The sequence below is a fragment of the Taurulus bubalis genome (genome assembly GCF_910589615.1).
Source record: "Taurulus bubalis genome assembly, chromosome: 1".
In the NCBI taxonomy this organism is placed as follows: Eukaryota; Metazoa; Chordata; class Actinopteri; order Perciformes; family Cottidae; genus Taurulus; species Taurulus bubalis.
Window position 1 is genome coordinate 25,676,727 of NC_136589.1, and position 14,471 is coordinate 25,691,197.

Consider the following 14,471-nt stretch of genomic DNA (forward strand, 5'->3'; position numbering starts at 1 on the left):
CCCCATGTGCCCTGGTATCAAAATCTGAGTGGAACTCATGCTAAACCAAGCTTTATGCAGTCTGAGCTGGTCAGATTTTTGTAATGTGTTTCCTGGAGAAAAACTACATTAGCTTTTAGTTTTTTTAGGTGTGTAAGCACCTTGGGGCGTTTTACCAGTCCATTTACACCTTTTACATTCCATGAGATAAATCTGACAGAGTGATCTCCAACCCTCAGAGTAACAGAGGGATTGCTAGTGTTAGCCTTTGACGGGGACGTTAAGACGAGTTACAGAAAAGATTGTTAAGATAATGGGCGCCGGGCGCCTCTCAAGGCTGCCCACTGTTCCTTAACCTGTTGAGCCCTAGGGTCCGCCAATCGGGGGACCCTTTTATATCAGGAAAATCAAGAAAAAATCATGGTATAAATCCCTCCCCCGCAAAAAAAACAAACATATTAGTTATCAAGTTAAACATAAAAATCAGGGCTACAATAATATATAATCCCGATGTACAACCTCTAAACACAACTCAAACAATAAATAGGATTAGGGGTTAGGGTTAGGGTTATTAGGGTTAGGGTTATTAGGGTTAGGGCTTAAAGGGCGACTCAAGGATGGGTCAAATGCAGAGAAGAATTTCCCCAAGGGGATTAATAAAGTGCATGTTTCTATTTTTTCTTTTCTTTTCAGTACAGTGTAAATTGTAGGCCAAATCCATATTACCCCCCCCCCCCCCCCCCCCCCCCCCGCTCCCCCAAAAAGAAACCTCAAAATAAAACGATCCTAGGCCTACTTCTCCAAACGAAGAAGACGTCTTCTGATCAGGATAACTCACCCGTTGATGAGGAGAAGATGGAGATGTCTTTCCTCCACACAACATTTGGAAACAAAATCATAATTCATTTCTGCTTTCTGGTCTATCTGTTCTTCATCATGCTATTTCCTGTAATTCGTCACATTTGTTTTAGTGTAAAGTAATGAATCCACATATGTTTCCCTACTCACCCCTCCTCTCAATGAAAATAAACCTAAAATGTCTGAGCACAATGCCAACCAGGCAATTATTTCTGCCTCAGCATGCAGCTCAACTGTCAGCATTGTTGAAATATAAACAAGAAGAAACGACAGCATCAGCCCCAAAATCCTTTTCATGCTGAAACCCAATTCTTTGCCCTCTGGAAGAGGTGCATCTATTAGTCATACCCTATGCAATAGTGAATGTCCATCAATATCTGATACCCTATTAATGTCGTGATAATTATTATATATTTGTCAGGTTATCTATCACCTTGAGGCAATGTTGGCAACCTATTCAAACAGAAACTTCCCCTCCGTGTATGGAGGATTTTCTGGTTTTTAATGTTGATTGTCCGACTTTTTATCACTCTCACCTCTCAATCATGTGTTCATTAGTTGAGATGATGTGTTCATACCTTCCTTTTAATCAACAAACATCAGATAATGAATACACTGTAGTGCATAGGCCTGTGCTGTCTGATAATGTTGCTATTGAGGCACAAGCAGTTTGCAAGATGAAGCCTATGCGAGAGAAGCAAACTGTGAAAGTCATAAATCAGTCAAACACACTGCTCATAGTGAGATTTTATCAGCTGCATGTCCCAGCAGTTCTTGTGGATGATGAGGGAGTAACACACGTAGATCAATGAGTGAATCCAGCGCCATGTCAGATCAGAAACTGCAGGTTGTAAATCAGCACATCACATTTACACTTACCCTCATTGAGGCTTCATGTGTGTCAGATTTCTTTCTGCAGATATGTTTGCACTACAGTTGCAACCAGAATACTTAAATCTGAGGATTTTACCATCTTAGTTTGTTAATTGGTTGATCTAATTGCCTGTGCATCATGTGCAGAGCAAATCAACTGCAGTCAAAGTCTTAACTGCTGTGAAATGTAACGTTTCAAGACGAGATAGGAAAGAAAAACATGAAATGGGGAGCGACAAAATATATAAGATTGTATGCATCTTTAAGGCTAACAGTGTGGGAAATTATTGTAGCATCTCAACAACATTTTAAAAAAGCATCTCACATTCAGATTATCGGTTGATGAAGCCATTTATATACAGCAAGTGGAACATTACAACATGTAAAATGGCGAATAAGTCCCTTTGACTGCCTACATATCAAGAGTGACTTCAGAATTGTGTTGGTCTTTTTTTATGCAGTGATCCATAGTAGAAGCTGTTAGGTGAGATCAGTTTCATCTACTTTTTACATATAGTAACTGCGTCATATTAAAATTGTGTTGTCAGTTGCATTGCGTTGCACTGTCAGTATAAAGTACATTTAATAATGACTACACTACGTGATGAGGATAATTATACTTTATAGCAGCCTCATAAATAAACCTAAAATACAATGTTTCATTTGAAGGAGTTTATGCCTGAAGGTACACTTTTGGATTATTTTAAGCTGTGTGCCTCATGTTCGTACAACATACTGTACATATTCTTGAACTTTGCCTACACCGTTCAATTTTCAGCAGTTACTTCCTCATATTATTCAAACTTGTTTGAGCAAGGACAGGAATGGGGCCTCCCCTTTTCCTCTTTTTTGACACAATGTTCCCTTGTTTAAGTACATTTAGTGTAAAAATGCAAAAGTGGGCCAAGAGAAAATGAGTGGAAAGCAATAATAAAGTTTATTGTTATAATGCATTTATGGGAACACATAATAAGACCTATACCAAAAATTCACGAAAAGACAGACATTTAAAATATTTAGAGCAAATTAAGATTAGAATTCACCCTTTCTATGACACACATTTCAGAATACGTTTATATTGAACAGTTTGTGCCTGCAAATAAACAAATATTTGATGGACATTTAGACACATCATGCAAGATATACTCTAAATATTACATATCTTGTTGTTATGTATTTTCGTTTACATTCTATCATCATTAATTAAACAGCTTATTTACTACCTCGTGTTTTAAAAAACAGTCACAAATATTGTCATTGAAGAAGCCTATGGAAGGCATTTATGTATTTATGCGGTGACCAGTTGGCATCAGCAGTTTATTCCTGTACAACATAGTGCTGCTGTGTTTCTACCCAAGCTTTGACCTTTATCTTAGTGAAGAGTGAAAGCAAAAGTAATGCTACAAGAGTTCCTTGGTCAACCACCTCGACTGCCTTCCAGTAAGACGCCATAAAACCTCCATAAAACTGTGCGTTGCTCAATGATAAGATTTAGCAGATAGACGAAAGATGGCCGGGGCCATTGGAGCAGGCGGATCGCCCTCAGCTTCACTACAGTCGTCTTTGCTGTGAAGAACAAAGACAACCATTTGAATATGACTACAACACATTTAAAACTATGATATCCATAGAAAACTGGTAATATACATACTGTACTGGCAATGTTTTTCAGGATATGTTCTAAGGGATTAAATATGGACTGACATATCTGGTTTTCATGGACAGTTTTACAGTGCAAACACTTCAGGAATCACCCACCTTCTTGTCTTTCTTGGGATAGGGTCGCTTTTTGTCAATCTTCTTCATTAGGTCTCCTACCCATCTCTCTCTAGGGTTTGTGCACAGCTCACGCCCCTTCCTCATGGTGAAGCTAGAGGATAATTAATAATCAGAATATTCTTTACTGGCGTACTTACAAGGAATTTGACTCTGGTTTCTCTGCATCTCTCTTGACAGACATGTATAGGTAAATAATAGACAGGACTATTATGTACACAACTTGTGAAAAAAATGTGTGTAAATATAAACAATATATAAATATAGATTTGAAAAATGACCAACGATATAACAATATGCAAGAGTTGATAAGATGTTCATTTTGAGAGAAAACAAAAAAACAGAAAACTGCTAAAAAGAGCCAATATCAGTTAAGACTGTTTTACAGTGAATGTTCTCATCCTCTGTGCATGTGTACTTACATTATAGCAGGGATGTTGCAGCCTCCATCTACCACCTGCTCTCTGTACTTCACTGCGTGTCTTTGAGTGCGCGGTTTCATTTCATTCACATACTTAAAACAGCAGTCTTCATAGGTTGCTGAATTATAAGAAATTCAGTACAGAAGTCAGAAAGTCAGTGCCACCACAGTATCATACTATTTGCACAACATAGTCACATAAATCAATCAAAAGGTAATACTAAAGGTCCTGAACACAGCAATAAGTACACAGTGAGGCCACATCTGCCCACACTGTTACTGCGGCAATACACCTGTTTCATTGGCCTTCTTTTTTATCTTTGCAGTGTATTAAATGCCATCTATATGACACTAATGTAAGAAACCAGCTGCTCTTTTACAGTTTCTTACTTTGTGCCAGTGCAACACAGAGACAAGATAGGATCAGCAGGAAGAATATCGTGTTGAACCGCATGGTGTGGTCTGTAGTTGCAGCACTGAAAGAAACCAGAAGGATGTCAAGAATTACAATGTTGAACTGCAATCAGCCTTATCACTCTGTGATTATTGCACCTGAGCTCCTCACACGCCTTTTCTGTTCACATTTGAAACTTTGAACCTTAAACAAATATTTCATATCGGCTCTCTTTGTGTACATGTGCACATATTAATTTGACTTCTTTTTAATCTCTACAACTCTTCGTTGTTTAACACATTACAAGAAAAGGTTGACACTTATTGAATAAAGTAATTCTATAAATAATACCCATAATTTTGGCTGTTTATGGTTAAATGACTAATTCTGATCTTTTGGGAAGAAACAAAATGTAATGTTATTGGTTTTGATATGCTGAAAGAAAGAATCCACGTCTCTTCACTGAATCTGTGCCCTGACCTTAAATTTGATTGAAAATGAACATTTCTATATTGGCTAAATCTGACATATTTACATTGTTTTGATGTGAGATCTGCTTTTACTTGTAAAGTCAAAATAAGAATAACCCGAACAAAACTGCAAAAAATTCTATCAATCTTACTGAATTGTATCTGTTAGAATATTTATGATTGTTACAAAATATTAAGGAAACTCCAAAATAAAACAGAGCAGAGTATTTTTCTATATAAAGATGACTACTCACCTTAAAGCTCCAGATGTATTTTGTTGCTGTCTTCTTGTGTCTGTGCAGGCAAGGCGAGGCACTCTTATAAAGGACTGCCAGGTATCATATTTCCATAAACACACCTCACCTTTGCACTTCATCTCAGCTTTCCTTTTTTTTCTCTTTTTTTTTTCCCGAACCAATATTGAAATGCTTTTCTTTATTAAGCTTCCCCTCTGAATGATGATGCTGAATCCAAATACTAATCTTACCATGTGCACTTCACCTAACATGGGTTTTGGTAGAAAGATCACTGTGATACTTGAGACTTAAGTCAAACAAGTGCATTTACAGCCAGAAAGTTGAGCTTTCACAATTTCACGACATCTCAGGAAGTTGGAAATTCTCAGCCTGTATGTATGTAGGGGTGCAAGGTTGTTGTTCTTATCAATGACATGTCTTTTTTAGTCATACTTTGAGATTTAGAAATAGGAAACATATCTTACCATAGACTTAACTCCTATGTTGCCTGTGGTTGTTGTAATTGGAGTCTGTCTTTTTAAACTCTGAAAGGTTTTAACTCCCCTCACACTGACTCAACCCTTATCCAATAAAGTCTGCAGAGTCCTTGCACTTAAGAACAGCGCTTAACACAAAGAATGGCATAACATCATTTTGTTGTGCTAAGATGCCACTGTTAAAGCCAATCCTGCCCAAATCCTCGGCCTTATATAGATTCAAGTGTGTTAACAGATCAGATATTGTAATCTTCATCTTGTTTCCTTTTGAATACAAGCATACACATATATCAGTTTTTATGTTTAGACTGATGTGTTTTTGCTCAAACTGGATAGATATTACGGAAGGAACACTAAATATATATTCATATCAATATAACAAGTAAAACAATACAACATAATGCATTATGTTTATGAATATGCATATTTGCCATGGAAAGTATGCACAAGCACAGACATTTCAATTAATTCCATTCATATATCTAAATGCACAAACAAATACAGACACCACATACTCATGTAACACATTATTACATATACATGCAACTAATGTACTTACTTTATTTAAAAGGTAAAATAGCATTTTTAACAACAGGCCCCAGTTAACATTGAAGCACACACACACATACACACACACACACACACACACACACACACACACACACACACACACACACACACACACACACACACACACACACACACACACACACACAATGCAATTTCAAGGTGGCATTCTGAATAACTTGCAAGTACTCGTTCATCGGCCAACACGTTGCTAGAGGGCTTGCTCTCTACGAGCCCCTCGAACCCACGACCCCACGGGCAACTGCACTGTCTATTCAACGCCACTGCAGTAAACACCTTTTCCGTCTTCAGACATCCATTCTCAGGCACAAACAAATAACAGAACAACCAAATGCATGCCTCTAAAGTGGTTATTAGAGTATTAGCTGCAACATTTGCAAAAACATTTGCATTCAGACGTCTTTGCTCATGGCAGCCCTCTTTTTCTCACAGCTAATGCCGGGGAAGGTTGAATGAGAGGCAAACTTTAAAAAGCGCTTTGGATAAAAGGGCCATTTTAATGTAGTTCAATTACTGTTTTCACTATTTCAAATATGGTACAGTTACCATGTGATTCCCATATTATGAATCTCAGAACATGACTCCCTGAGTGGAATATATCTGTCAAACAATAATAGTTTACATGAGATGTTAAAAACATAAAACTTTTAAATTGAAGATACAAACCCACTTTTATTTCCAAGCTTTTTGAGGGCACTCCTATTTAATTTTGGAGACATCCTGAATATTAGTATTTTTCTTTTTATACACATTCTACAAAACAATATTTGTTGTCCAGAAAATTAATCTATAAATGCATCTCTGATTGCATCACACTTTCAGCCTCTAAATGTCCTGTGAAATCATTTCTAAGCTTCATTTTGATACTATGATGCACAGAGAGGACATCATACTGCTATTTAATAGTTATTATTTATCTCTCATTCATTACTGTTCATGCTGATATACGGTCTCTGGTTAGCTTTTTTAAGTTTAAAACATACTGCATATAATTTGCAGAACTGTATTTGATGCACAGTGTAAAGGTGAAAGTGTTGCTGCGGCTTATTTATTGTGAGTGGAAGTCCCCACACAATGCAGCTGACTGAAAAGAGGAAGTAACAAGTCATTAGTCACTGTTGAGCCCTAGGGTCCCCCAATCAGGGGACACTTTTATATCAGGAAAATCAAGAAACAATCATGGTATAAATCCCCCCACCCAAAAAAAACCAAACATGTTAGGTATCAAATTAAACATAAAAAATCAGGGCTACAATAATATATAATCCCGATGTACAACCTCTAAACACAACTCAAACAATAAATAGGATTAGGGGTTAGGGTTAGGGTAATTAGGGTTAGGGCTTAAAGGGCTACTTTTAAAGTAATTAATGTGGGCGACATCTAAAATGAATGGCCGATATATGCCTCACATTTATTAGTATGATATCACTATTCCATGACAATTTAAAAACAATACACAATTATATTGACTTGAGTACAGTTTGACAATGAAGCCATTATAAATGTATGCTGTTCGTACTTAAACCACAAAAAATGTGGGATTAAACTAAGAAAAAACCTGTTGACTCTCTCAGTCATGCTTATCAGTATTCTCAAAAAAACTTGACTCTGATGTATGAAACATCAGTTGTCCAGAATCAGATATGGAGCAACCTTCCTTTAGTCATATTGTGATCTGACAGATAAAAAGGGCTTCATTAAAAACACATGTCAGCATTGCCATATTGCGTATCCACCCAAAGCGTTTCCTGTTAAGTCCTGAACAAACACTGTAGTGCTTGATACACAGATTTTTTTTTTTGTACGCTTTGTGACAGATATTAATGAGCCTTGAATGCCTGAGTGGATATCAGATAGCTCTGTTCACTGTTTATACTCACTCACATCCAAACACACTGCTAAAGCCCAATGAGGCGTTTCATGAAACTGCCCTTTTCTTTTCCTTGGCCTGCAGAATACTAGTGCTCACTTTGGTTGTTTACTACACTTCTGCTCCAGAACACACGACATTGTGCAATGTGTCACTCAGAAAAAATCTTAAAATGTCCTATTTCTACCCCGGTTGCCACCCGATCATTAAGGCAGTTTATTTAAATTTGGTTTGCTGTGATTTATTCACAAATTGCCCCAGTCTTTTTGTGCGATTCTGGTCTTGCTCCCTGCTGGGCATGTGAGTTTATGCCAGTAAAAAAATGAAAGAGATCTGAATGTTCGTTGGCAAAACAACCTGCAACTTCAATGAGAAAAAAACAAAACACTAAAGAGTTGGCTGTGGTTATCTCTATTCCTGCTTGCAATTGCGTATTTAAGATATCCTGATGGATTAATGGAATTGGATATTTGTCAGGAGATGATGGTCCACTGCCAGAGGCATTTGGACTCAGTCCGTGTCATAATACAGTGTGTCTCTCCAGCATTCCTTTCAGACAATATGAGATGTTGTTATATTCCTTCACTATTGCTGTCGTTTTGCATGCACAAAAATAATACCTCTCCGAAAAGCTATTTATCATTGTGTGAGAAGCTTAACTTTGGCTCACCGTACAAACAAACTACATTAGAACTGAAGACAGAGTTGTCTCACATGCTGTAGACTGAATAATGACACTGATTTAACATTTACTTATTTTGCAACCATCCATTTGTAAACTGCATGTGCAAGAAATTGAAAAATGAGTAGTTTTTCTCTTGCGGGTAGCACGAACGTGCAAATAAAATGATCTATGTTAAAACCTGTTGAGCCCTAGGGTCCCCCAATCGGGGGGCCTTTTATATCAGGAAAAGCAAGACAAAATCATGGTATAAATCCCTCCCCCCCAAAAAAACAAATATGTTAGGTATCAAATTAAACATAAAAATCAGGGCTACAATAATATATAATCCCGATGTACAACCTCTAAACACAACTCAAACAATAAATAGGATTAAGGGTTAGGGTTAGGGTTATTAGGGTTAGGGTTAGGGCTTAAAGGGCTACTGTCCCAACAGGATAAGTCCCAACATCAAAACATATCACTCTCTGGGGGGCACGAATGTAGACAGCCAATGTATCACACTCCAGCCATTAATTTTCAGATACCACCAACAAAATAACATAGAAAGAAATGATTAGCAAAGGCAATCCCAGCAGCATCAGCAGAGGTAGGAAGTAGTTTCACTGTAATGTTAAAGGGCCACGAGATGATGTAATTACATCTGCAATAGGATGTATAACCTTTTGTGACAGGATGTGTTAAGTTTAGGACATTTTTGGTTACACCCACTATGTATAGCACAAGGTCACCAGTAAAGGTGTGGTGTATTCCCAGTCTCCATTTCATTAGGAATAGCGAGGTTATTATCTTAAAAAGATACTTTTCAAAAAATTTAAAAAAAAGTACTTTGGTATAGATTTGTCTATTTGTGATATGTCATGGAGGAATAGAACCCAATGTCAATTTAACATACGATTAATATCAAACAACCTTTCTCTTACCTCAAACATACTTGCCATGCACAGATATTGCAGACAGATGTTATTTGAAAAATGCTAGCACTGGACGTTAACAAACACAATCTGGAGTTTTGCACAAGCAACTAATTTTAACATTCTTCTGTTTTGTTCCGCATGAAAAGTCCTACAGGTTTACAAAATTGTGCTGCTCCACTGCACAGTTGTGAGTGCAGTTTTCAAGCCAGCATTCTTGTAATATTCTAATTAATTAATTAATTGCTTTGCTCTACCCAGAAGCGATGCTCTTCAGATGACACTGCTCAGAAGATAAGGTAAAATACTCAAAAAATTAGATGGTTTGGGGTTTTGTAAAAGAATGTTTGTATCATAATTTCCCCTTTTTTTCCCCAGTGAAATTCCCCCAGGTTTTATCTTGAGGTGTTAGTTACAATCATCTGGGGGGAGAAATAAGTCTGTAATGTAGCAGTGTGTCTGAGGTGGTCTTACTGGACTTCAAAGCAGCACATATTTTTATACACACATAATATTCATCAGAAGGACTGGATATCGGCTCTTCCAGTCTCTGATGGAGCCACTTTTACTATTATAACAATGTAGCCTGTTATGAAAACTGGATGAGAACGTAGACAATTTTGTCAGGCACCACAAACAAGAATAAACATTTAGAGTATAATTAGAGTTTAGTGGGAGTTAAGCTCCCTGGCCTGCAACCAATAAAAATGTTGACTGGCTGATTTGCAGTGGACATTGGACAACGGCTTTACGCTGATGGATAAGAAAAGAAACGAAACTGTTATGGCTCGAAGCACAAGCCAAGCTTCCCTGACAGATGAGGGCTTTTGTGGCACACAGCATAAACACATGCAGTGGCTTGTTTGAGTTGTGCCTGAAGGGAAATTTGAAGTATGATTGTTGCTGAAAACCTTTGGTTGGTATTGTGCAATAAACACTCTTATGAAATGAGCTCTATTCAGTGTTCCTTAACCATAATTACACAATGCTAACAGAGGTTTATGTCTGTACTGTATTTGACCAGTGAACTTTTCCCTTCTTCATCCCCCCCGCTCACTTTCTCAGGGAAACATTTCATATGTTTGTGTTGGAGCTGTTGCTTCAGCTTTTTTTATGCAGCAAATAAACTGCTGTGAAGTACAGTATAAAGGAGAGGGAGTTTTTCCTCAACAGAGAGCAACTATGATTACTGTTTGAGTCCAGTTATCTGTGGGAAAGAGACTATATGTCTTGATTTACAAATGGCATGTGACATATTCCCAAGTTAAGAACATAGTGACGTCCTGAAAAAACTTTGCAAATCAATCTTAGATTACTGAAGGGAAAATAGTTTATCTACGATTGCACTTTCATTGCCATTGATTTAATGACACTCATTTGATAAAGTAAAATATTCTGTTGAAATTATTTATTACCTGCTCAAGAATAGCAAGCACATACAATAGCCTGTTCTGTTCTGCTCGGTGGGGAAAATATGTATGAAATGATTCACAAAACATTTAGAATATTTCCATTTCATGTAATAGGACCACTTTAACAGTCTTGGGTTTGAACATTGTATAGTTTCACTGGGGTGATCAGTGTTGCGTTAACTGTCTGAGTATAAAGGAGGATGTCGTCCAGCATTAAGTGCTGTTGCCCTCTGGAGGCAGATGAAGTGAACTGCTTTGGCTATAAAATTAAAAATGTCACGCAAAGCAACGTCACAGGTAATCTGTACACAACACCAACCTGTAAAAATGCGCACGTGAAAACAGTTCATTAAGACAAAAATGTCAGGCAATAATATTGAATAAAGCTGAACTGAGAGGGGTCACAATTCTAATTAATGCTGATTTTTCTCAGTCTCCAAATGTCGAAGCATTTGACACGCGGATGTTTGATCAGTGGCTTTTCTGTGTTTAAAGTTCTGGGAACCAATCGGCATTGCAGTCCATGATGCATGCAGTCCATTCATGTCTGATTCACAGCATGGTTAATGTCGAGAGTGCAAGCTGGCGTTAACAATGCTCATTTCAAAACACATTTTTGTAAGTTTTTGCAAATGTTAAATGTATTCAAAATATTTTATAAACCTCAAGGATAAACATTAAGGGTTTTGATGGGAATAATGACTATAAAAGAACTCAATAGGCAAACCATATTTAAGTCTCTTTAAGGACAGTATTCATTCTTGAAGTTACTGCAGACAATTTCTCAAAGCTTATCCAAGAAATGTATGATTTTAGTTTTGATTTAAATTCCTTTCCTTATTTTCATAATAAATATAATCATCAAGTCTGTTTTTTTTTTTTAATCATTGTCAGACAATGTCAAATAAATGAATAGCTCTCCTATTGATTCAAACCCATTCCCTTTCTCAAGGTGAGGGAGCACTGGGCCACCGTGGGAATACATGATGAGACATAATCTGAGTCCATGAAATGTGAACTATCTTGTTTGTTTACCTTCACATGATTGGCTGTCGTCGTAGATACGACCACACTTGTACATCTGTACAACACTTCTGATGAAGGCTAGAGCTTTCACTGAGACTGAAAAGGTAAATGTGTCAAGAAAAAAGCCTCAATGTGGGAAGGAAATCATTCCCCCACAGTCGTTTTAAGAATCGCTTTCTGACTCCCCTTCCCACATCTGACTAAAAGTTTGTATCTGCAGTGGAAGCTTTAAATTTTTAGCTCGTTGACTCTGGGCATGTTTCATCCTATTATGAAGTTGCTTCTGGTTGTGCACCGAGTCCAAGAGTGTCCGAGCTGTGCAGCATTTCCTCATTCCTCATTATCAGTCAAAGCCTTGGCGCTCTATCCTTTAATAAACAATGTTTTTACATCAATCGTTGGGACAAAAATGTTGATGCCAAATGTATTTATGACAACTCAATTAACTCCATCCACTGGTGAAGATCATGAAATGTGGCCCCATGTTTGTGTTATTTTTTCTGTCAAACTGGCTTTACTACGTTTTTGATTTAGGGTTAATGGGAAAAAACTTTTTACTTTGTGTTATCACAACATGGTAAACTGTAAACGATTCCTATAGGGGTCTGAGGAGATCCTGTTAGGTTAAACTATTTAAGCAAACGCTTAAAAAAAAGTGGTTCTTAAGGGTTGGTTAAAACATAAACATAGTGACAGTGAGTTTATTTTTCGCGGTTTACGGACGGGCGCAGGAGAGGACAAGAGAGCAGAGACAGGGGGTCGCGCTCAATGTGCTCTCCTCTAGTGACAACATTTCTGCTTCAACTTGTATTATCTGCGCGGTGGGTTGTGGGTGTGTGAGCGTCGAAGTAAAATGGCGGACTTGGCAAACGAAGGTGAGTAAGTGGCAGTATAAGAAAAACAATACAGCTACTGGACCGCCACAAACGATGCCCATACATTGTTTGCATATTTGATAACTGAAATGACGCTGTTCGGCCGCGTGTTAATCGTGAGTCCTAGTGAATTATAGCTTCGCGGCGTTTACAAGACTACAACGTTAGCATGCAGGCTAACAATGCTAACGGTCGGGCTACGGGTAATACCTGGAATGCCTCGAAACGCCCTCGAATGATGCCTGCAACGAGCTGGCTCACCTCCTCACGCTAGCACCCGGCTATTTATAAGCAGTATGTTTTGCCATTTGTAGTATGCTTAAAACATCCCATGTGGAAAGAAATCAAAGCGTGATAGGCTTAATGGTGATGTTTCTGTTGATACTAACGCTCAGCGGTACGACATTCTCCTTGTTTAACGCAGTTAGCGCTCAATTGCAGGACTGCTTTGCGTTCATTTAGGCGCGTAGATAGAAAAACGTGAGCTAAGATGCTTTGGCGCAATCGTTGTGCTTCCTTTTATATTCTCATTTATTCCGCTCAGATCTGCTCTTCGTTGTGTCGGTAGGTTGGGCCAATTCAGTGAGCTTCTTGGTGACTTTGCTTGTCAGACGAGATGACTCATGCGGGATGGAGCGCATTAGCAAGCTAATAACTAATATCCAGTAAGCTATGCTGCGCTCGGGGCTTTAGGAAACAACCGGTGGCGCCGACTATTTGCTGGGACGAGTCGGAAAGCGTAAACGCTAGCTGGTTAACACAAGCCGGGCTTCTTACATTTCCACTGTGAATATCAGTGATGCATGACTGAATTCTTGCCTTCATAAACTAAGATAACGTTAGCTGAATGCAATCCGCAGTCGGATACAAAGCTGGACGCTAATATAGGTCACACAGCATTTTCTGTCTGCGATTAAACGTGTTTCATACATAAACGGCTAGTATTAGCCATGATCGGTTGTGATGGTGAATGCTGGACCGGTAGACAATCCTGGCAATGTGCTGTGGGCTATATGGCTATTACCGCATGCATGTATACCCCAACAAGGCTCAAAACGATGCTACACCTGATCAGTGTTATAGGCCCAACCCAGACAGAGGAAAACCTTTGTCTGCTATCGTTATAGGATTATACATTTTACAAAGGTTACAGTGTGAAGGTAGATTTATTAAGTGGCCTGAGGTCGCATCAGATTATTCCATTGCTATTCTTGGTTAGATATGATGATGGCTTATCGCAGCAACAAAGTCGTTGGCGGTGAGCTGAATGAAATCTCCTTTTTGATTTCAAAAGTAGCTACAGTTACTGCTTGGCCTTGTCTAATGACTGATGACTTTGTGATACATTGGTATTTACGTTATTGGTTGATATTGTTTGGTATTTGATGATTGTTTAGTTTAGGTCAACATAATGTGATTTATTCTTACTGGTAGACCTACTCTTAAAAGGATTGCATGAATAACTGTATAGTATGATTTAATGTGAGTTGCTTTCTTTTGACGAGCTGACATTGCCTGAAATTTGACATTGTTCAGCATTATAGAATTGTATTTTTTTCCAGTCACCTTAGTCACTTCCTCTTAACACATTTTTTTT

General features: G+C 38.0%; 1 protein-coding gene across 1 annotated transcript; it reads right to left on the bottom strand.

Annotated features, from left to right (window-relative positions):
• Positions 1-2,628: 2,628 nt before the first annotated feature.
• On the bottom strand, positions 2,629-5,054 carry LOC306733286 (C-C motif chemokine 25-like). The gene is made up of 5 exons (XM_079214502.1): positions 5,026-5,054; positions 4,298-4,383; positions 3,909-4,026; positions 3,469-3,580; positions 2,629-3,276 (listed from the first exon to the last, which is right to left on the bottom strand). Exons 2-5 carry the CDS (start codon positions 4,359-4,361, stop codon positions 3,262-3,264), a joined length of 309 nt encoding a protein of 102 aa, XP_079070628.1. The 5' UTR covers positions 4,362-4,383; positions 5,026-5,054; the 3' UTR covers positions 2,629-3,261.
• Positions 5,055-14,471: the final 9,417 nt, after the last annotated feature.

Bases quoted from the DNA above. Each gene is read 5' to 3' on its own strand.
- LOC306733286 (XM_079214502.1), bottom strand. From the start codon at position 4,361: ATGCGGTTCAACACGATATTCTTCCTGCTGATCCTATCTTGTCTCTGT. The intron at 4,027-4,297 runs GTAAGAAACTGT...CTTATAATTCAG, and splicing joins CTGTGTTGCACTGGCACAAA to CAACCTATGAAGACTGCTGT. The intron at 3,581-3,908 runs GTAAGTACACAT...ATTATCCTCTAG, and splicing joins TGCAACATCCCTGCTATAAT to CTTCACCATGAGGAAGGGGC.